Below are 23,327 nucleotides of genomic sequence, written 5' to 3' on the forward strand. Positions count from 1 at the left end.
CACAAAGGGATCTCTCACACACTTGGAGTCTCTTTGTGTCTCCTGTTAGCATTGAATTTTCTTTGGTTGGCTTTTGGCTTTCCTCATAGTTGTTTCAGGCAGGTTAATACATGTATTTGAGTGGGGTTTTTTTTCAGTTGGAGGCCTTAAATGGTTTTCTACTTTCAGAAAGTGGAAAACCTCAACACTTACCACCCAGATGCTGACTGGCAGACCTGTCCAACTCAGGTTATGCAATAGATAAGTTGTTTAACAGCAGCCAAAAAAGCTCCAAGGCTAAAAGTGTACAAAGTTGTTCTACCTTCTTCAGCCACCCCATTTAATGTGATTGTTTTACCAAAGACAAATAGACTGTTCACTTTGCAAGGGATTGTAACCCTAATCTTAGTGAATGTTTTAAAAACTGAATTGCAAAAAATAGTCAGTCACATGCAGGGAACAACAAAACAGTAGTTTTTCATGCATTTTACTAAGCTAAGGGAAAATTCCCTTGCAAAGTAAACAGTCTATTTGTCTTTAGTAAATCAACCCCAATGTTTATCAAATGAGGCAAGACTGCTCCTGTGCCAGCCACACAGCCATCAGTGGAAACAAATGGCTGTGATTGCCTAAAGCCCTGTACACACGGTCAGGAATCTCGTCTGTTTAAAAACCATCAGTTTAACTGATGGGATTCCTGCCAAGCTTACCTTGAAAAGCAATGTATACACACGGCCACACAAAAGACCCACCGTTCTTTTAAATGGCAAGAACGCAGTGACGTCAAAGACTATGATGAGCCGGCTAAATTAAGTTCTATGCTACCGCGCATGCGTCAATTTGTTATAGAGCATGCAAGGTTTATTTCCCCTTCAGGTAACCATACAGACGACCGGTTTTCTCGGCAGGAAAATAGAGAGCAGGTTCTCTATTTTTTTCCGGCAGTTTTCCTGTCTGGAAAACTGCTAGGGAAATTCCCGGCCAAAAGCTCTCCTGACAGTTTTCCTGCTGGGAAAACTGGTCGTGTGTACCAGGCTTAAGAGGCAGAGAAGCACTGCCAAGCACTAGTAACCTTAAGCAGGCTATACACTAGTAGAATTTCACTGGAAATGTTTCACGTTAAGAACATTTGTTTGATTTTCAAATCATTAGTGGGGTCAAATTTGAAAGAGCAGAATGGTACATTTTTCTCCAATGAATGAATTTCTAACTTCTATGTGATCTTCAATTCCTTTCAGAATTGAATGTTAAAAGCCAACACAAATTGTAAGTACTTTTAAACATTTATTAAGCCGTCAAATGTATTCAGATTTTTTTTATTACGAATGTTCATACAAATATCATCCAGCGTTTGGCAAGCTTTAGACCTGCTGGTGAAACAACTGATAAACTGGAGTTCCAAGCAAAACATCCTTATTCATCAGTGGTGGAGAGAAGGAAAGTTTTGAGATTTTATAAGGGATACAGCATAATAGACCAGGAATGATTCAACCTACCACTTTGCCCAAAACAGAAATATCAGTTTTGCAATGACCTAGCACTGGCAAGGGGTCGAAGAACAGCATGCAAAAAAAAAATAAAAAATCTTCAGATTTTGTAATCTTCTCCACTGCAATCATAGGAGATAAAGAACATGACCGAAGTGAGCACTCTCAAAGAATTTCACTGTCTATCAATAAGAGATACACTAAACTTGTAAGCAATATTGAGAAAAGACCTCCACTAAATAGCCGTTTTATTGATGACAAACATGACCATAGAGAAAGCTCCCTGTTAACATACTGAGAACATCCACTCCTTTGCTACATATTTGAATGCACGCCTTTAAAGTAAACCATCCAGGGGGGAAAAGGCAGTTGTCATAACCTGTTCTGAAAATGCTAGTTGCCTGATGACTGCATGCTTTCAACACCTTGAGTCAATGACCTGCAACAAGTAGAGGGATCAAGAAAATCAAAGAAAAAAATCAGGAACCTTATCTGTATCCTTGTTCAGGATCATTGACTTGTATTAAAATAAAAGGAGTAGCATGACAACCAAGCAAATAGCGGATTCAAAAGGGGTAGTCAGCACTATCCTTCATGTTTCTTTCCTGCAAATTTTCCTTAAACAGTAATCCTCATTCACACTTTAAACTGCATCTGATGTTCATTGAGAGTTTACCTCTGTGCAGGCACTTAAAGCGGAGGTTCACCCTGAAAAACAACTATATGCCATTACATCCAGCATACTGCTGACATCTGCAGTATGCTGTTTTTTTTTTTTTTGCTGTACTTACCGTCTTATATTTGTTTTCATCTGGGTCCGTGTTCTGACTCCCGCGGGGAATAGGCGTTCCTAAGACGAGGCATAGATTATTGACATGCGGGTAAAGCGCGTCACGCCTTCCGAAAATATCCAAGCTGGAACTCAGCTCTTTACGGTGCTATACGGCGCCTGCGCCTGCAGTGTAGAGCTGACTGCGCAGGCGCCGCAAAGTGCCGAGTCCCAGCTCAGATATTTTCGGAAGGCGTGACGCGCTTAACCCGCACGTCAATCATCTATGCCTCGTCTTAGGAACGCCTACTCCCCGGGGAGCGAGAACCCGGAAGCCGGGTGAAAACAACGATAAGACGGTAAGTACAGCGGGCTAAAAAAATCCAGCATACTGTTGATGTCAGCAGTATGCTGGATGTAACGGTATATAGATGTTTTAGGGTGAACCCCCGCTTTAAACACCACTAAAGTACACTGCACTTAAGAACTTTATACTGCAGTACTTGCTGCCTTTCAGGTGCAGTTTTTAGCAGGGGCAAACAACACATAAAAAGCAGGACATAACCTCTTCCTGGGAAATAAAAGCCAAACAAATACAAAATGCATAAAACACGTGGAAAGCCCATGGAAAGCTATTTTTTTTTTAAATAAATCCATCATAACAATAAAGATTATAAATGTCTAATATTTGATAATAGACCAGACCCACAGGTGCCTGCACTTGCCTTCAGATAGGTGCCATAGAAATCATTATCTATTATCTATTAGGCAGTTCTTGCCCTTTGTAGAGAAAGTCAAGTTCCCATATCTCCAATATCTTACTGTTAGTGAGTGAAGCGTGTCTAAAGGTCCATGCAGGTACCTGTAAGTGTCTGCTATTATACATCAATGTCCCAATAGACATGTATACTTTCATGTACATATTGTATAACACAAGATGACAGTAAATTGCAAACAACATCTTAAATAGTGTATATTCATACATTTGTATTTGAGCTACTCCCAATGCATTTTCACTTACCTGAACCTCTGCATGCAGATCTGCTTTACATTATAGTAAATTAACTATAACAACCATACAACTTATAGTACTTTTAGGGGCAGTTCACACCAGACGCAGTTCCGTACAGTTTTGTGTGCATTTTGTCTGCACTAAAAATGCATGCACAGTGTTTTCCATGTATTTCAATGGCTCTAGTTGGTTCTAGTTCACACCATGCAGTCAGTTTATTGTCAGTTTCTGGTGCAGAAACTGACCGGAAACTGACTGCATGGTTTGAACTAGAGCCAACTAGAGTCATTGGAATACATGGAAAACACTGTGCATGCATTTTGTGCAGATAAAAAGCACACAGAACTGAATTGAACTGCGTGTGGTGTGAACTGGCCCTGATAGTATAAATCACCAAAATTCAACTATGATTTAACAAACAATGGTACTCTATTTTTTAGCCTCAATTCATGTAAAGATGACAGCTACTTTAGGCCTATTTATGGAATATTGTATACAATATACACACACAAACAACTGCAACACAACTATCAACACCAACAATACTTTAGTGGACATAAAGCAATGACTTAATGTCAGCATTCACTGCAGTTCACCTCTACTGCAGGTTAAAAGGGCTAAAAAATAAAATAAAATTCTCATGATATTGCACTAACCATACCAGAATTCTCTGTAAAACAAAACTATAAATGCCAATAGGATGTGTACCAATCATAGATTACTTTTATAGTAGCAAGGAATGCCGAGAATTGCTAAGAAAAGAAAAAACATTTCCTGCAATTGTTATTGATTCTAAGGCACTAAAAGCATCAATAATTTTCCATATTTAGTTTCTGCTATATTAACTTGGAAAAAGTACAAGTGAAATACTGAAACTGACTGACCATTCTTAATATACAGTTGGTATTAAGCTAAAACATGCATTCGTGATATGTTCACATGTATGTACTATGTTTATGCTGGTTGTTCAATACATGCAGAAAACTCCATTTAAGCAAATGGGGATTTCAGTAGGCTTGTCCACCCACCATTCATTCCATTGTACACACTTCTGTGATGAGATGACATTTCATCTGCTACTTGTCTCCTTATGGTGCCTTCCCTGCTGCTCGCACTCAAAAGTTTGAGGTGTTCTGGGCTACCTCCAAAATGTTGTCTGAGATGCTCAGGGCTACTACCCCTTGCTTTTTGAAGATGTTCTGAGTTTCCACTTAATGTATGTTTTTGAAGATGTTCTGGGCTGCCACTGCTGAGCTTTTGGTATTCTGGACTACCACCAGACCTATGCTTTTTAAAATGTTCAGGGCTACTACTTAATATCTGCTTTTGTAGGTTTTCTGGGCTACTACAAGAATGCCTTTGTGGCTCTGGACTACTTTTACCCACACTTTTATGATGTTCTGGACTTGCACTTTTCAGATGTTTCTGATGGTCAGGACTTGATGAACTCCTAGGCTTTTGAAGATGTTCCGGACTGCCACTTCCATGTTTCTGGTGTTCAGGACTTCTTTCACCTCTGCTTTTTTGGAGGTGTTCAGGACTGTTGGTAGAGTTTGCTTTATGATGGTCTGGGCTATCTGTGCTACCTGCACTGGATGTGCTGCTTCCATCACCAACATCTCGTAGAAATGTACTGGTCGTTGCAGTCAACTGACAGAGGCTATTCTGACTGTCAATGGAACTCCTACTACCCGCTACCCCAATTTTCTCTTCATCTAGCAAAAAACAAAGTTCTTTTAATTCAAGGTTTTCCTTTACCACTTCTTCTTGTCTTACTTCAAGCTCCTTCAGTTTCTGTAAATACAAAGTAACTTCTTTCTGCATGATCCCTGAAGTATATCTTCCCAGTCTTTGCCACTCTCTGGAAATACGTTTTCCTTTTTGCCTGTCGTCATCCAAGAAACAACATAGGTCTCTAAGTTCTTGATTGTCTTCCTGCAGCTTCTTATTTACATCCTTAAAGAACAGAATATTTTCAGTTAGTAAATGATCAAAGTAGAATTAAAATCATACATTTTTAATGCTGATAAACCGTTCAACTGAAAATCTGCCAACCGCCTTGTGTAGCTGGAAAAATCATAATGCGCCAACTCTGATGTGATTTATTTTAAGCCAGATGCAGTACATTACATCTGATACAATATATCATAACTTCAAAATGATGGAGAGCAAATCATAAAGCTGAAATTAAACCTATTTAAAATCTGTCATCTAGTTTTTCAAAACATTCTTCAATAGCTTTTACTGAAAGAGTACATTTGCAATAGTAATAGTGGAATAGACTCCTTTTTCGTGAAAAACGAATTTCACCCAAATGGCTAAATATACAGTTAAATACATTATCTTCAAAATAATTTGTACAGCATTTCTGTTTATCCAGTCCTAAAACATGCACAGACCTGCCACTCAGCAGTTCTGCTCTCAGCTTGTGATTGGAAGAATCAGAAATAGCAAACTGATCATTTATCCCTTGTTTATTCTACTCATGTAAGAATGTTTAAATTCAGCACATGGAACTGAACCACAGCTCATTGGCTTCTAGTACTGCCCCTCCCTCTCCAAGTGCTACTATACAGGGGATTACATGAGGCTGATATAATATAAAGCCAAAAAGTCAAAATCACGATATATATATATATTCTTATTAATCAATTATGAATTACCGGTAACTACATTCATTTGTTTTCAACTGCACAAAAAGGTTCTATTATGCCCTCTACCTCATCTAACTGACAACAATAATATATGGTGCACAATGAGAAATCTGAGAAATCCTCTACTTTTTCTTCCTGGTCACTCAGATGTTGACCCTGCAAATGAATACAAGAGATAAAACATTCCAACTATCTAACTTCCTAAATCAAAAGCCCATGCAGTAGGTTTCATCAAGTATGACACTTTTTGTGTAAGTAAAATTTAGGTAAATAATAACCTGTGAAAAAGTTTTTTAAGTTGTTAATGGGTCCTCATATAAAGTCTAGGTACTAGCAATGTTTTAATTATGGCTTCTGTGTGGGAGAGGCAGCAAGAAGGGTGTTCCAGAATCACCAGCAGGTGCTCTCCAGGATCACCAATTTATATATATACAGGTATATATATATATATATCTGTATTTATAAATATGTATTCAGTGCTTATACTGGATAATTTAATATATTTATTTGCCATCTGCAAAGTCCAATAACCCAAAGCAACTAGGCCAGATTCAGGCTGGGTTCACACTGTGTGAGGTGGCTCGCAGCAGGGGGTCTGATGCGTCCCCATTCACCATTACAGGTCCGACCTGGCTGAATTTGGACCTGAAATGGATCCAAAGACGCACAGGACTCTTCTGCAAAGCGCTCTGTGGCCGCCCTGGAGATGTGTGAACCGACTCCATTGAGAGCCAATCTTACTTTACTGTCTTGCTAATTGAATGCAGGTTTTCTCCTAATCTTATCTGGAGTTTAGTACATGTAATCCACTGCTGGCCATGAAACTCCACAATGGATGCCAATGCACACCATTTAGAAATAGGCTTTGAGAAGTCAGATGCACTGGTGAGAAAGCTATATATTAAGCTCTTGAGCAGAAAGAAAAGTTATAATAGAGCAGCTCTTGCCACATCAAAAATTAATGTTGATTTTAACATAAATGAACTAGGTCAGTGATGAAGGAAAGCAGAGACAGGACATTCTGTAATGATCTTTTGCATATAGACAAGAGGAGATTATGTCAGCCAGCTACTGCAGAAATGCAGTAAGTGTCAGCAATAAAAAGAACTCTGGCACTGCCACTTTCACGGCTCTATAGTCACTGATCCATCTTCAGAAGAGAAATCTCCAGTTGATTTTTTTCAGAAACAGACATTTCCAGGGATGTCATGATTCTGTGTCCCCCGTTGCATTGGGTGGTTCCTCTCAATAATCCCATATCCCTATTGTGTCCTGAAGTAATGTTGGGGCTGGCAGGAGGATCAGCTACACACAGAATGGGAAACAGAAGATCAACACTCCCAGAAGAGTCAATTTCTGAAGAAACTCTGTTGAGTTTGCTCAAGTTAAGTGCATTAAGACAGAAGTGCAGTGGACAAAAGTCCATACGTTCCACATCAGTAGTTTGAAAACAGCAGATAACTGTCTTAGGTAGCACCTTTGTTTGATTTTACTAACCATTCTTTTGAAGTTTGGTCTAGTTTAATGCAATACATACAAGATTCTGATGAGCTAACTTGTGAAAATGCAGTACTAACTTAGACACTATGCAGGGACAGGGCAGTGTGGACATCTGTTGGGTCTTGTAGTGTTAATACTAGGGACCATAATCATGCAGCTTTTGGTGTGTATAAACTTTATGATATTCTTTCTGAACTAAATGGTAATATAGAAGTTGTTATATTGTTTTTGAGAATGGCATCCCTATTGAGTAGAGGAGGGAGACCCCTGAGAAAGAAATTACTTTGTAGCAGTGAAAGTTCATTTTTAGGATTTCCAAAGGCAGAGATAGCAATGAAAGACTAATAAAGCAGTTAGAAATCATGACATTCATTTCAGAGTTCTAAGAGAACTTTGAGGCATAGTTGTTAGACTATTAACTGACCTTTTAATCAGTCTCACTTAACAGGAGAAGTTCCCCATGACTGGTGGACAGCTAATATTGTACCTATTCACAAGAAGTTGTAAGGAAGAAGCTGGCAACTAAAGGCTAGTAAGTTTAACATCTGTAGTACAACGTAAAATCAATAGAAGTACTCCTGAAATAAGGATCAATGTTCATTTAAAAATACACAACTTGGTGGACCCAAGGCAGCATGGCTTTACTAAAAGCAGATGAAATCAAAATATTCTGATATAATTTCTAGACTATTTTACAAATGTTTTGGGGAGGGTGGTACTGTGGTAGTACTATGGACTATCTTTTCAGCAATGAATTTATTATGATTTCATATAATAATATTAATAATATCATAAAACTGTTGTAAACTGTTGTAAAAGCTATGACTAAACCCTTGAGTGGCTTAGTAGGTACACAGCTTCTTAAAGGATAGAGCTCAGAGTATATTTGTATATGGAGTTAATTCAGAACAGAGAAAAGTCAATAATGGTATACTACAAGGCTCTGTACTAGGTCCTGTTCTATTTGATCCATGTGTAAGTGGGCAAGGGGTACCTTTCTTCTGATGATTCAAAGGTGTGCAATACAATGGATATCTAGATTGTAAGCTCTAACGAGCAGGGCCCTCTGATCCCTCCTGTATTGAATTGTATTGTGACTGTACTGTCTTCCCTGATGTAAAGCGCTGCGCAAACTGTTGGCGCTATATAAATCCTGTATAATAATAATAATAATATGCCAAGAGGTACAGTATTTGTAACATGAAACATGGTTTGGCATTGTTGGAAGATAGAAACTGCAGTTCAATATTTCTAAATGCAAAATAGCGTTTAATATATAAATAGTGAAAAATAATCCCTTTTTCTAGGGTACAATATGGGAGGAGGGGCAGTGCTGGCCAAAACTACAGAGGGAAAAGATTTAGGAATCCAGGTACTCTACTTGCAAAATGAACAAAAAGTGTAGCCTGGCAGCAGGAAAAGTGTATAAAATTCTGGGGTGTATCTTTAGAGGGATCACCAGCAGGAGGAAGGAGGTCCTGATTCACCTTGGTACACTTCATTTACAATACCGTCCCCAGTTCTGAGACCTCACTTACAACAAAAGATATTGATAAGATAAAATAAGTAAAGAGATGGGCAAAAACTGTGAACTGCAAAACCTTGCATCCGTATGCAATGGAGATGAGAAGAGGAGGAGGTTATGTAGTTAAAATTTGGAGAGAACACTAGGGTGACAATGCTGATCCCTCATAAATCCAATACGCTGTCACCCTAAGGCAGGAAGTGAGTTACGGGCAGGATCAGCAGGTTAAAATAAAGGGAAAAAAATTATAAAAATACTAAAACAAACAAATACAGCAACCACATCTACTGTAAGTACTGTTGAGTTGTAATACATATCAATTTTGTTTTGGGGTTTATAAAATCTTTAGGATTTAAATAAGGAGGACAGTATTTTCAACCTGAAGCTAATATCAAGAACATGAGGACATGACCTCAACTTAGCAAGAGGGAAATTCAAAACTAACCCTAGAAAGTATTATTTAACTGAAAGAGTAGTTGATGCTTGGAAAAGACTTTCAGAAACAGGTAGTGAGTCAGTCAACAGCAAGTGAAATTCAACATGAATGAAACAAACAGATCTATGCTCAAAAACAAATAAAAATGGTGCAGACCACTTGGATGATTCTATGTAAACTACTGTGAAGTTATACAGGCTGCAGGCAAGCTAAGTATTCACTTTTATAGGGACAGCGTTAATGGGCAGTTTCAGTTTTCAGTTAACCAACAGGGTCACTTTAAAGTGGTTGTAAAGGTTATGGTTTTTTACCTTCATGTATTTTATGCATGAAGATAAAAAATCTTCTTTGCGCAGCAGCTCCCTAACCCCCTAATACTTACCTGAGCACCATCTTGATCCAGCTATGTACACAAGTGCCTTGGCTCTCCAGGAACTCTGCCTTCTCATTGGCAGAGACAGAAGCGGGAGCCACTGCTGTCAATCACAGCCAGTGAGTCAATGAGGTGGAAGAGGGGGTTGACCAAGCCTCAGCTCTGTGTGTAAATAAACATGCAGCTCTGGTTGCAATCAGCAGGAAGGAGGGGCCAAGGGCACCGGCGAGGGACACAAGAAGAGGTGGATCGGGGCTGCTCTGACCAAAATCATTACAAAGAACAGATAAGTATAAGATATTTGTTATTTTTTTAGCCTTTAATATCACTTTAAGAACTGGTAGATTACAATTCAGCATAAGTTGTTTGTGTGGACACACCACCAATTTTACAAATGGAAGAAAGAAAAATATATTCAGAGATAGCACTATTAAATAATTGAAAATAGCGTGGAAATTGTTTTATTATATCATTTCTTTTTAATAACACAGCATAACGTTCCCAGTCACAATGCATCGTTAGGTAAAGGACAAATGCGACGATGAGTGTTGCTTTGCACAAATTTACTGTGTACAATAAAAAACACAGTTGGGGAACATTTTTCAAAAGACAAGTAGCAGCTCTATAAAAGTCTTAAGGGCTTAAATAATACTGATGGAAAAATTCCAACCAAGACATATACAAAAAAATTAGAATATAAATTTATACGAAGGCTAATGTCATACATTCAGGCAAAAACAAGTCGTTTATATTAAATGATTCAGCGGGAATGATATTTTATTTTTATCTTTACATTCAATGTAATCCTCGTGACATGATAACAAATGAAAGCACATTGAACGCTACAAAGGAAGTGTCTGCCTTAAAGGCTCACTTTTTAACATGAGTCTTTTGCATAATTATCCTTCAAAAACGTATGTCGCTACTTGCTCTTTACCTTAAAACATAAATAATCATCAAGGGATCCAACCAATTATTCATGAAAAATTTGTCAAATCCATGAGGAGATCCTAATATTATTTTTCTAGTATGTAATGCACAACGCATTTGTTGATTTCCAATTAAATGAACATACACGTGCCTGGTCGCGAGGATTGGATACGGGTGGTGAGTGACATCGGAGAGGCTGAAAGTTGGGTGGCGACCTGTCGCTACCGCCATGAACGGCATTTGGCCGTGTGGGCGCCGTGGACAGACTATGTCTCAGACCCTGATTTTGTTCCCTCTAGCCTAGACGTTGCTTTGCTGGAATTGGCGGAGCCCTCCCTTAAGACTCGCAGGCTGCAGACTCTCTCTGGGGGTGCAGCTGGACCCTCCAGTACTTAGCTAAAGAGGTGGCCAGACGGTATTGGTGGTTGGAACTGGGGTGATGCGCCCGGTGTGGAGGCGGACAAGTTCTTTGCCAACTAATGAGGTACGCACTGTTCTTCTCTCTACTCCCTCTTCTCTACCCCCCTCTTTCCCTCTCCTTTCTTTTCTCTCCACACTTCTCGTCTGTGGCTTCTCTCTTTCTCAGATCCCTCTCTCCCTCCCCCCCTCTCCCCTCCCTGTGTCTTTTCCCTTTTATTGTCACGACTTGTGACCAGTGGGAAGGTTTCTACTCTTTAGAAATATTAGGTATGTTGTGAGGTTAGCTGGGGCACGATGTTGGACCTTGATTTATCCCATGACCCCGCCTGAGTGCCTTTGCCGATCCCCTGGCCCGTGGCCCGCCTGGGGGTGGAGGACGGTTAGTTGGAGGCCTTAGTGCCCCCCTCCTCCGCCCCGGACGTGGGCCTCTGGTTCAGACCTGAGCCCTATGGCTCGCCCTGTATTGGCACGGCTCTCACACAGATTTCCCGCCTGGCTCATACCCAGGTTCGGGTGGTCTGGCGGACAATGACGTTCTTCCCCCTCTAAATGCCTTAAATCACGAATGTTTGCCCCCATACCCTCTTTGGTCACTGCCCACGTGGCCACCCTGTTGCCCTGGGGGCCGAGGCGGCCGCTGATGCCCTCCAGGTGTTGGCTGCTGAGCCGGCCCTCATGGCTGCGATTATGTTTGTCGCTGACTGTTCATGTATGCATATACAGTGTGCTATATTTGACGTATGTTTCGACTGTTTAACGGCCCTGCGAGGCCGGATCTAAGCTCAAGACACCCTGTTGGGCGTGTTTGACATTTGTCTTATATGCTTTTCCCCCCTCCCCTTTTATGTTTCTGTTTCCCTTTTTATTTCTTCAATAAACACTGATTATACAAAAAAAAATGAACATACACATAAGTCTTTATTGTTAGGCAGGTATATTATGGTAGCTTTAGGTAATGCAAACCTTTCCAGACTTTTTAACCATCTTACCACCACCATACCACCAACTACTACTGAGAAGGTTACATAGTTTGGTTGAAAAAAGACGCAAGTCCATCCAGTTCAACCAATAGAAGGAAAAAATTTTTTACAGTCTTATAAAAAAAAATCTATACCCCACAGTTTGGCCAGAGGAAGGCAACAAATCCAAATAAAGGATGATTCAATTTCTCCAGCAGGGGAAAAAATCCTGATCTCCCAAGAGGCAATTAGATATTCTCTGGATGAACTTTACCTATAAATATTAGTATCCAGTTATATTATGCATATCTAGGAAAGAAATCAGGTATTTTTTATAACAATCTATTGAGCTGGCCAGAACCAGTTTTTGAGGTAGTATATTCCTCATTTTCACTTCTCTTATGCCACGTACACACGATCATTTTTCGGCATGAAAAAAAACATTGTGTTAATGTGTGTCAGTTGTTCATTTATGATTTAAACTTATGCTTGTTCTCTTCGAGTTCACCTAAAGTAAATTCATTCTTTTGGTTTAAATATACTACTTTGTGAAGTGTATTTTCTCGTCTGGAGGCACCATCCGTAAAGCAGGTGATATTACTGTTACATTGTCGTTGAATATTATATGCCTGCTATTGTGACCCCAGCCCAGCAGAGGTCACAATATTCCCACCAGACTTCTGATGTGTCAAGGGAGGGTTCGAGCCAGTTAAATAGGGGTGAGCCAAGCAAAGAGATAGTAGATCCCAAAACAACCAGCGGCTCCTGAGGGGGTAGCGTTACACAACATTTAACAACTTATTGCTACACTTAGAGCTGCCTCTCTTCTCTTTTATACCCTGTAAAAAAAATGCTTTGATATGCAAGTGCTTTGGATTACAAGCATGTTTCTGGAACAAATTATGCTCGCAAACCAAGGTTTTACTGTACAGCGCCTGTGATAGTGCTGTTATTACACAGTGCAGATTACAAACAAAATTGATTGTTTTGGGGGGAGGGGGTTAAAGTGGCACCGACCACCAGTGATGAAGGGGTGAAGTATTTAAAAGTGAATCTGACCCTCACCAATGTTTGTGGGAATTCACATTTTTATAGAGGGGGATGTTAAAGTGCCACTGATCACCAATAATAGGGGTATAGTGTTTTAAAGTGCCATGGCCATGAATGATTTGTTTTGTGCAAGGTTTAAAGTGCCAGTGACCAACAATGGTGAAGGAGAAGGGTGGGGGTTTTAAAGTGCCACTGACCACCAGACCAATGATTTTGTGAGAGCAGGGGGGAGTTGGGGGGGTTAGGCCCAATACACACGATAGAATCCATCCGCTGAAAAATCCCAGCGAATGGGTTTCAGCGGATAGATCCTATGGTGTGTACACTCCAGCGGATCTGTTTCCGCGGATATTTCTCCCCTGGGATGGATTCCAGCAGATCGAATATTCGCTGACATGCTAAACAAATCTATCTGCTGGAATCCATCCCAACGGATGGATCTGCTGGTCTGTATAGACTCACCGGATCCATCCGTCCGAAGGGATCCCCCGCATGCGTCGTAATGAATCGACGCATGCGTGGAATTCCTTATATGACAGCGTCGCGCACGTCGCAGCATCATAATCGCGGTGACGGCGCGACACGTCATCACCAGAGGATTTCAGCGCGGATTTCAATGCGATGGTGAGTACACTCCATCGCAGAGAAATCCGCTGAAATCCTCGAGAGGATTTATCCGTGCAAACGGTCCGCTGGACCGTATTCTCGGATAAATCCTCCCGTGTGTATGGGGCCTTAGAGTGAACATTACTTCAGTAGGTGACTTTTAAGGCTCCATGCACACTGAAGCTAAAAAAAGCTATAAAAAAACGCCAGTAGCTTTGCAGGGAGCCTTTCAACATTTTTTAGCGTTTTTACAATAGCTTTAATCAGCGTTTTTCAGTGTAGCTTTTTTTTTCAATGGATAAAAAAATGCCAAAAAACGCTGGCGCCAGTGTTTTTGAGCGTTTATGAGCGTTGTTGATAATTTTTCAGCATTTTGTGTTTTTTGTGTTTTTTCCCGCTGAAAAACGGCACTTTGAACGCAGATTTCGGGCGTTCAGAAAAAAGACAATAAACTCCAAAGCTCATTTACACTAAAAAACGCCCAGGGGTGCATGGGCACATAGGCTAACATAGAGTTCAGTTTATGGGCTTTAAAAAAAAAAAGCCAAAACGCCAATAGGCTACAGTTTATCAGCTTCAGTGTGCATGGAGCCTAAAGCTGAATTGTGCCTCGACCACCACAAAACCAGCATATTTCCAAAACATTGTATCAAGAAAGGAGATGCTGGTGTGGCCACTTACCAAAAAGAATTGACTTTGTGGATGCTTGTACTGTCCTGGCTTTTTATTTTACATGTTTTATAACAGAACACAAGGAAAACATGGTTTTCCTTCAAAAATGTGGTCATTTTCCTTTATATTGTAAAAGATAAAAAAAAAAAAACAACAACAAAAAAATAAAACAAGTGGTTACTAAATGCCATCAAAAAAATGTTTTGTTTAATGATATGATAATGATATAACATGCATTTGGGTACAGTGTTGCATGGCTGAGTAGTCAGCCAAACTATCACAACACTAAAAATTGCAAAATGGCCTGATGATGAAGAGGTATATACAAATTAGTACCCAAATGGTTAAAGAAAATCAGAGCTGCCATTGTTGATCCCTTCTCAAAATGCTTGCTGCCTGGCAACCCTGACCCTCTTTTAACTTCAATACTTTTTGAATTGCTGACCTGGAACAAGCTTACAAAAAAAATTAAGTCTAAAGCCTGCAGTTTTATTTTCTCTGAGGCCCCGTACACAGGACCGAGTTTCTCGGCAGAATTCAGCCAGAAACTCGATGGCAGACGTATTCTGCCGAGAAAACCGGTCGTGTGTACACTTTTCGCCGAGGAAGCCGACGAGGATCTCGTCGGGCCAAAAAGAGAACATGTTCTCTATTTCCTCGTTAGTCAATGGGAAAAGTTGGCTCGGCGAGATCCTCAGCGGCTTCACAAGGAACTCGACGAGCAAAACGATGTGTTTTGCCCGTCGAGTTTCTCGGACGTGTGTACGGGGCCTCAGGTAATTTTCCTTTTTGTTAATGGTAAATACTGAATGGGAAGCTGAATTTCTCCTGCACCCTGCTAGACATTGCTGGATGGCATAGGAATGACTGAGCAGTGCTATTTGATAAGTTCCTTAACCCGTTTTCAGATCCAACAATGTAATGTCAATCCAAAGAGCTCTGGACAGAGCTAGGCATACTCAATCATTGATGGGATATCAACTGGGCCAACATTCAAGTAGCTACAGTAGCAACAAGGGTGGCATCACTGCAGCAATTTCACTGCAGAAGAAAAGGTGTTGTCAACTTATCAAAAGAAGTGCATATGTAACAGTTCTGTGAGGTATTTGGAAAAAAAACTAGCCTACATTTACTTGGATGGGCAGCCTACATCACATATGTGATTTTATTGTTAAATTTAAGATTTTATTGTTGAAGGCAAGTCCGAGTGATGTCAATATTCCTGATATGCGTGCCTGTCATGCATCACTATCTCAAAGCACAGGTTTTCCTTTAAAGTGGTTCAACCCAGCACATCAACCGTTCCCCATTACTAAAGCAGCATGTTTAATTTACATGCTGGTATAGAAGAAGTGCTTCAGCTACGGACTGCAATAAAATCTGATTATATTGTGTTAATCCACCTAAGAAATCTGAAATGTGATAAAAAGTGACGTAGTACTGGATGAAGGGACATCTTCTGATAATTAGATGGGGTATGAAAAGGTGGAAGAACAATTGACTTATGGTATCCCAAAGCAACCAATACATAATTATTTACCATAATTACCATGTTTTACCATGATTAAGTAAATGCATTATTTAAGCCAGCTAGTTTTGTAAGGGCTAGTTTACACTTGCATGAAAACAAGGCTTTGGACACACTTTGTTAAAGCTTTTGAACGCCAGTCAAAGCTCCTGTCACTAAATAAAATATTTAGCTCACAGTCCTGTTTACACATTGCTTTTGCTAGGTGCTTCAATGAGGCTTTGGTGGAGCTTCGATGGCACTATGATGAGCCTTTGGTGGGACTTCGGTGAGGCTTTGTGGGGCTTCGATGAGGCTTCGTAGGGGTTCAGTGGAACTTCAAGCAAGCTTTGTCATAGACTTCTATGGAGACTTTGAAGACGCTTTGAAGCACCACTGAAGCTACATGGGGTATAATTTTTGAAACAAAGCCAAAGCAAAAGCAGGTGTAAACAGAACTGTAAGCTAGCCATTTTATTTAGTGACAGGAGCTTTGACTAGCGCTTAGAGAGCTTTAACAAAGCATATCCTAAGCTTTGTTTTGAAGTAACTGTAAAATGGTTGTTAATGTGTGTTGAAGCCAAAGAAAGTGTAAATGAGCCCAAACAGGATGGATAATGATCAGGCAGAGAGTAAGGGCACATTTACACTTGCTTCAACACGCATTCAACATGCTTTTATGATGTGTTTTTGATGCTTCGGTGGTGCTTTGATGAAGCTTCAATGGCTTTTTGGTGATGCTTCGGTAATGCTCTTTTGAAGCTTTGTTAAAGCTTGGCAGATGCCCTGTGTGTGTGTGTGTGTGTGTGAATATCTCATACCTGCAATTTCTCCAAAACAAAGCAAAGCTAAAGCTGAATTAAAGCCTCTAAAAAGCTGCAGGTGCTTCAAGCAAGCTTTGCCATAGACTTCTATGGAGGCTTTGAAGACACTTTGAAGCACCACTGAAGCAGCATGGGGTATCATTTTTGAAGTGAAGCGGAAGCAAAGTAAAGCAAAAGCAAGGTGTAAACAGGACTGTAAGCTAACCATTTTATTTAGTGACAGGGGCTTTGACTGGCATTCAGAGAGCTTTAACAAAGCGTGTCTGAAGCCTTGTTTTTAACTACTTACCCCCCGGACCATATTGCTGGTCAAAGACCAGAGCACTTTTTGCGATTCGGGACTGCGACGCTTTAACTGACAATTGCGCGGTCGTGCGACGTGGCTCCCAAACAAAATTGGCGTCCTTTTTTTCCCACAAATAGAGCTTTCTTTTGGTGGTATTTGATCACCTCTGCGGTTTTTATTTTTTGCGCCATAAACAAAAATAGAGCGACAATTTTGAAAAAAAATAATATTTTTTACATTTTGCTGTAATAAATATCCCCCAAAAATATATAAAAAAAATTTTTTTTCCTTAGTTTAGGCCGATACGTATTCTTCTACATATTTTTCGTAAAAAAAATCGCAATAAGCGTTTATTGATTGGTTTGCGCAAAAGTTATAGCGTTTACAAAATAGGGGGTATTTTTATGGCATTTTTATTAATATATTTTTTTTACTAGTAATGGCGGCGATCAGCGATTTTTTTTCGTTACTGCGACATTATGGCGGACACTTCGGACACTTTTGACAAATTTTTGGGACCATTGGCATTTTTATAGCGATCAGTGCTATAAAAATGCATTAGATTACTATAAAAATGCCACTGGCAGTGAAGGGGTTAACACTAGGGGGCGGGGAAGGGGTTAAGTATGCCTGGGAGTGTTCTTACTGTGGGGGGGGGGGGTGCCCTCACTAGGGGAAACACTGATCTTCTGTTCATACAGTGTATGAACAGAAAATCAGCATTTCCCCCGCTGACAGGACCGAGAGCTGTGTGTTTACACACACAGCTCCCGGTCCCCGCTCTGTAACGAGCGATCGCGTGTGCCCGGCGGCGATCGCGCCCGCCAGGCACACGCACGGGAGTCGGGGGCGAGCGGGGGGCGCGTGCGCGCCGCCGGAGGCGCGCGCGCGCGCCCCCTAGTGGCGGCTATACGATAGGACGTATAGCTACGGGCTTTCGCCCAGGAGAGCCGACCTGCCGCCGTATAATGACGGTGGCTGGTCGGCTAGTGGTTAAGCAAGTGTAAACGAGTCCTAATTATAACCTGGTCCCCAATTAGAATCAATCAATCAAAACAGATTTAAAATGGCTGAGCGCATACAAACACTGTAGAATAATTCAAAACAGATTATGAAGCCTGCAAAGACAAGCACAGGAAAGTCTCAGAGTAACATATGGCTGCATAGCATGTTTAGCAAAGTCTCTATAGGACTTTATAGCAACATAGAATCCCCACATCAGTAAAACAGTTTGGAACTGTTTGCTTATCCTCAACAACAGTATCCCTCTCAGTGAAGTCCAGGAAAGCTCTGGTAACACAGGGGAACAGCTGGAGGGAGTTCCCTGGTAGCAATTGGGGAGGTGCTTTCCATGGTAGCTGGGTCCACAGAAGCTGCATGCATTTAGGCTCAGACCCAACTGCCTGCATGCCAGTTCTAACAGTAAAGGCCTCTAACCTTGCTGAAGATCACTTGCCATGCTACCTCTACCTCTGAGCAGCTGAGGGAGGGAAGCAGAGAAAATATCTTCCTTGGGTGCGTCCAGAAACCCAGGAAGGTGTAGGAAAAGAAGTAAAAGGGGCCTGCATTTGAGCATAACCCACCCCACTTGATAATTGTTGCCTCCTGGCAAGTTTACAAATTCAAATGCAACCTACACAAAGTTTACAGAAGGGCCCCCAAACTTAGGTCTCAGATAAAACCTCAGGGTTGAATCCCATTTCTATCTTGTAGGAGTAAAATGCATTTTTCTTCTCTCTTCAAGCATGTCAGTGGATGGTAGATCAGAAGGCGGGATGGACCTAGGTGAATATTTAATATTTTATGATCCATGGCTTTTCCTGGGGGTTTAAGAGATACAGGTGGATAAGCAAAAGGCAGCCACCATTGAACTTCTGGTGGCAGAGATATTTGTGGCTTACAAACTTAGTTATTATTATTATATTATTTTAAAACCTTGAAAACCCCCCGCTATGGGATGCTATTTGGGTCTCGATGGGTTTGGCGAGTTTGTGGTATAGGCATCTCATTTTTTTCTTGGGTTCCTTCTATCAGGATATCATAAACTGGCATACCTGGAAAAGCTAGTTGGAGTACAAATCCAGGGACTTCTTTCCTTGCTGGTGTGCACCTTCCAATCATGCCTCGTATACATGACCAGTTTTCCCGCTGGGAAAACTGGTCGTGTGTATGCTCCATGGCAGTTTTCCCGACAGGAGAACCACCGGGTTGTTTCCCATTTTCCCACGGGGATTCCCAGCGGTTTTTGACCTGGCAGTTTTCCTATGGGGAAAGCCTGTGGGGAACCATACACACAGCCGGGTTTCCTGGCCAAAGCTCTCATGGCAGTTTTACTGCTAGGAAAACCGGCCGTGCGTAGGGGGAAAAAGTTGCTGAGCCGGTTCTCGGCTTTTCCCCTCGAGTTTCCCAGCGGTAAAAAGTCTGCCGGGAAACCCGATCGTGTGTACGAGGCATCAGACTTGCACTTTATTTCCAGGTTTAAGGTTGAAGTCTGATGTTTTGAACTCCCCTTGCTTCACCCATGACTGTTTCAAAACATAAGTGACCTGCTTATACTTGTAATGCTGCTTTAAGCAAAAAAGGAAGTTATACCGTATATTGCCTGCATGAAATATCACCATCCATTAGTGTGTAGTATACTTAGAGGTATCTCCTCTATGACTAAAGCCAGGTACACACTAGAGTTTTATTTTTTCGTGCAAGCCCACGGTCAGCTCTGGTCGGAGACACTGTACTAACCATGCAAGGTTAGTCCAGCGATCTCCTCCACTGAGCTGTTGTGCTCTGACAGGGGGGTGGCTGAGAGCTATGAGGCGGTCAGCTGCTTGTTTTCCAGCATGCACGTCTGACAGAAGTCAGCTATACACTTGACAGGCCAACACACAGGCAGAATGTCGGCCCTTTATTTATTAACCGGCAAATGTTACCAACATTCTGCCTGTGTGTACGGGGCTTAAGTCCCCCATGGGTGGGTGAAAATATGTCAAAGGAAGTGGCTTGTAGAGTAGTGTAAGGCTGATGCCATCCTCACATATGTTAACACCATAGCCTGGAAGAACAGTGATTTCTCTAAGTTTCAAAAAGTTTGCAAGTTTGAAAAAGTGCTGCACAAATACCGTGTGATATAAAAAGTTGTAACGACCACCATTTTATCACCCAAGGTCTCTGCTAAAAAAAAATATATAATGTTTGGGGGTTCAAAATAAGTTTCTAGCAAAAAAATATGATTTTTACCTGTAGGAGAGGAGTGCCAGAATAGACTTGGGCTGGGAGGGGTTAAGGAATATGGGAACCCTTACCTTGTAAAACAATCCATTAGGTTTAAAATAGAAATGCAAAGCAAATAATTTGTGTATATAAAAATTTAAAATATCAAATATCTTTAATTTTCTTTTTTTATAAGTGATCACATTATCTCTGGTCTAAGGGGGCTTAGAGAGGTAGAGGTGGAGAATAGTGTTGCTCACGAATATTCGTATTGCGAATATCCGGCTCGAATATGGCATATTCGAGTATTCGCGAATATCTTGAATTTCGCGGCCAATATTCGCTATTCCGAATATAAAAAAAAAAATTGCGAAGTTTCGCTAATGCGAATTTTTTGGCGAACATTTTGCGAATTTTTTTTTTTTTTCTGATTGGCTCTGATGCAAAAGAAGGGCGGAGAAAGTATTCTCGAATATTCGGAAATCGAATATTCGGAATATTTTATCAAAAAAAAAATGTTGTGAAATATTTTGACAACTGTGGTAGGAGAACTCTGATTGGCTCTGATGCAAAAGAAGGGCGGAGAAAGTATTCGCGAATATTCGGAAATCGAATATTGGTGATATTTTATCGAAATTTCGCTAATGCGAATGCGAAATTGATTGCGAGATTTTGACAACTCTGATTGGCTCTGATGCAAAAAAAGGGTGGAGAAAGTATTCGCGAATATTCGATTTCCGAATATTCGCAAATACTTTCTCCACCCTTCTTTTGCATCAGAGCCAATCAGAATTTTTTTTTTTCGCAAAATGTTCGCAATAAATTCGCATTAGCGAAATTTCTCAATTTTTTTTTTTTTTTTTTTTTAAATATCACGAATATTCGATTTTTGCGAATATTTCACGAATATTCGGCTATAATTTTGTGATATATCGCGAAATCGAATATGGCGTATTCCGCTCAACACTAGTGGAGAAACAGCAGGACACTAATCTTTCCAGTGACTGGCTGTGCAGAGGGGAATGTCAGTACACAAGTCTTGGCCTTTGGAGGACAAGCAGGCTGTGCTCACAGCACAGCCTTAATACTGACCACACTGGGAAGGATGGCCTCTCATGCTTAGCATGGTCTGTTTGAAATAGAAAGCAGGAGGAATTGCAGGATTGTCAGGTATTTTAAACAAAGGAAGAAATTCAAAAAGAACAGGGTACCTTTTAACATAAGCTAATAGACCCATATCAGGAATATAAAATGTTGGGGTAGCATATTCTTTACCTAACATTCAGGTTTGAAGATTGAATAGTTGAAGGGGTGAAGTGAGTTTCATGTTAACCCCTGGGGTATCATTGAATAACCCAACAATATTTTTTTCTTTGAGCTAAATGCAATGGGACAACATGTATCATTTCACAAAAGTAATCAACTGATTCAAAAGAAACAGAAGAATTCACTGTTAGTCATTTGGTGATAAAATCCACTGACGTGAACTTAGACACTAAAGCCTCTCAAGAATTTTATGGGTAGTATAAATTGTCAGAGAATGCAATGACATTCCTATACAGTTTAGTTTGCCTATACAGTGTTGTAAAAGTAAAAAGAAAGAAGACTGGATTAGGGACATCAAGTAGTAACGTCTAGCTCGGAACAAACTTTTTTTATTTGTTTTAGATTGCAGTTTGCAGGAATGCAATACAGTCCATTTAACATGGTTTCCTACGATACACATTCACATCTATGTGTTATTCAGCCGGTGCATTTTTAAAAAGGGTCAGGGACTTTTTTTCCTGCAGCAGATTGAACCCGCACCAAAAACGCAAGTGTTGCAACTGATTCACTGATTAACAACTGAATAGTTATCACATGTGAGCAGGGTTCCCTGCTGACAGCTGAATGTAAAAATAAGAATTGCCAGCACAATCAAATTGGGGAAAAAATAACATGGGGTGTCCCCCTATTTATACTAGGCCCTTCGGGTCTGGTATGGACTTTGAAGGAATCCAAATGGTGTGGACCATCAAAAATCTATACCAGACCCATATCCGGGAATACAGCCCGGCAGGTTAGGAAAGGAAGGGGACAAACAATCTCCCCCATCCTGAACCATACCAGGCCACATGCCCTCAACATGGGGGGTGCTTTGGGGCAGGGGAGCTCTGCCTCTTCCCCACATCTCTTGCTGGTGATTGTGGGGGTCTGCAGGCATGGGGCTTATTTGGAATCCTTTAACAAGATCCCAGCCCCCCTCCCCATGTGAATGAGTATGGGGTACATAGTATCCTTACTCATTCACCAAAAAAAGTGTAGTGTACAGTAAGTAGACAGGTTTTGACTAATCCTTTATTTAAAAAAACAAAAATAAAAAAACAATTCCCTCTCGATATAGATACATCGTCAATCATGACACCCACCACCACCGCGACCCCAAAAAAAAAAATAGGTCCACTTCCACTGAAGGTTCCTGCAGTCTGCCAGCTTCACTGTCTCACAATTCTTGAATAATTAAGGGTCGGGGTACCCATTGATATCAGCGGATGACCCTGCCCCTTAGTGATTTAAGAACTGTCAGGCGGCAGGAGGAGTGGACTATTTATTTATTTTTTTAATTAGGGCGAGCATCAAAATTGATGATGAGCCTGCATCGTGGAACATTGTTTTTAATTTTTTGTTTTTTAAAGGACTTGTCAAAAACTGCCTACTGTCATTATTTACCTGTCCTCAACCCGATAGAAAACCTTTGGGATGAACTAGAGCCTGACATTCACAAATGCGCCTCCGGTAGAATCGTCAAACATTCCCATAGACACACTCGTAAACCTTGTGGACAGCCTTCCCAGAAGAGTTGAAGCTGTTATAGCTGCAAAGGGTGGGCCAACTCAATATTAAAACCTACACCTAAGATTGGAATGCCATTAAAGTTTTGTGTAAAGTGTCAATACTTTTGACAAATATGTATATATATATCTCATATAAAACCTATACCTGTAAATATTTCACATTTTTCTATTTGCAACAAGGAGGAGGTTAGAAAGAGCTGTTGACTTAAAAGACAAAAAACTGGTGCTGTAAAACTAATTTGAGAGAAGGATGAGGTCAGAGTAAGTCACCAATGTAACCAAAGACAAAGGACCATC

General features: G+C 40.7%; 1 protein-coding gene across 1 annotated transcript in view; it reads right to left on the bottom strand.

The window, feature by feature from the left end:
- Positions 1 to 3,610: 3,610 nt before the first annotated feature.
- Positions 3,611 to 23,327, bottom strand: part of CCDC85A (coiled-coil domain containing 85A) — a 77,955-nt gene continuing 58,238 nt past the window's right edge. Inside the window, exon 2 of the mRNA XM_040351155.1 lies at positions 3,611 to 5,203. Within this exon, the coding sequence (XP_040207089.1) occupies positions 4,238 to 5,203 (966 nt within the window). The 3' untranslated portion in view covers positions 3,611 to 4,237. The remainder of the gene's footprint in view (positions 5,204 to 23,327) is intronic.

The sequence above is a fragment of the Rana temporaria genome, chromosome 4, assembly GCF_905171775.1.
Source record: "Rana temporaria chromosome 4, aRanTem1.1, whole genome shotgun sequence".
NCBI classification, from domain to species: Eukaryota; Metazoa; Chordata; class Amphibia; order Anura; family Ranidae; genus Rana; species Rana temporaria.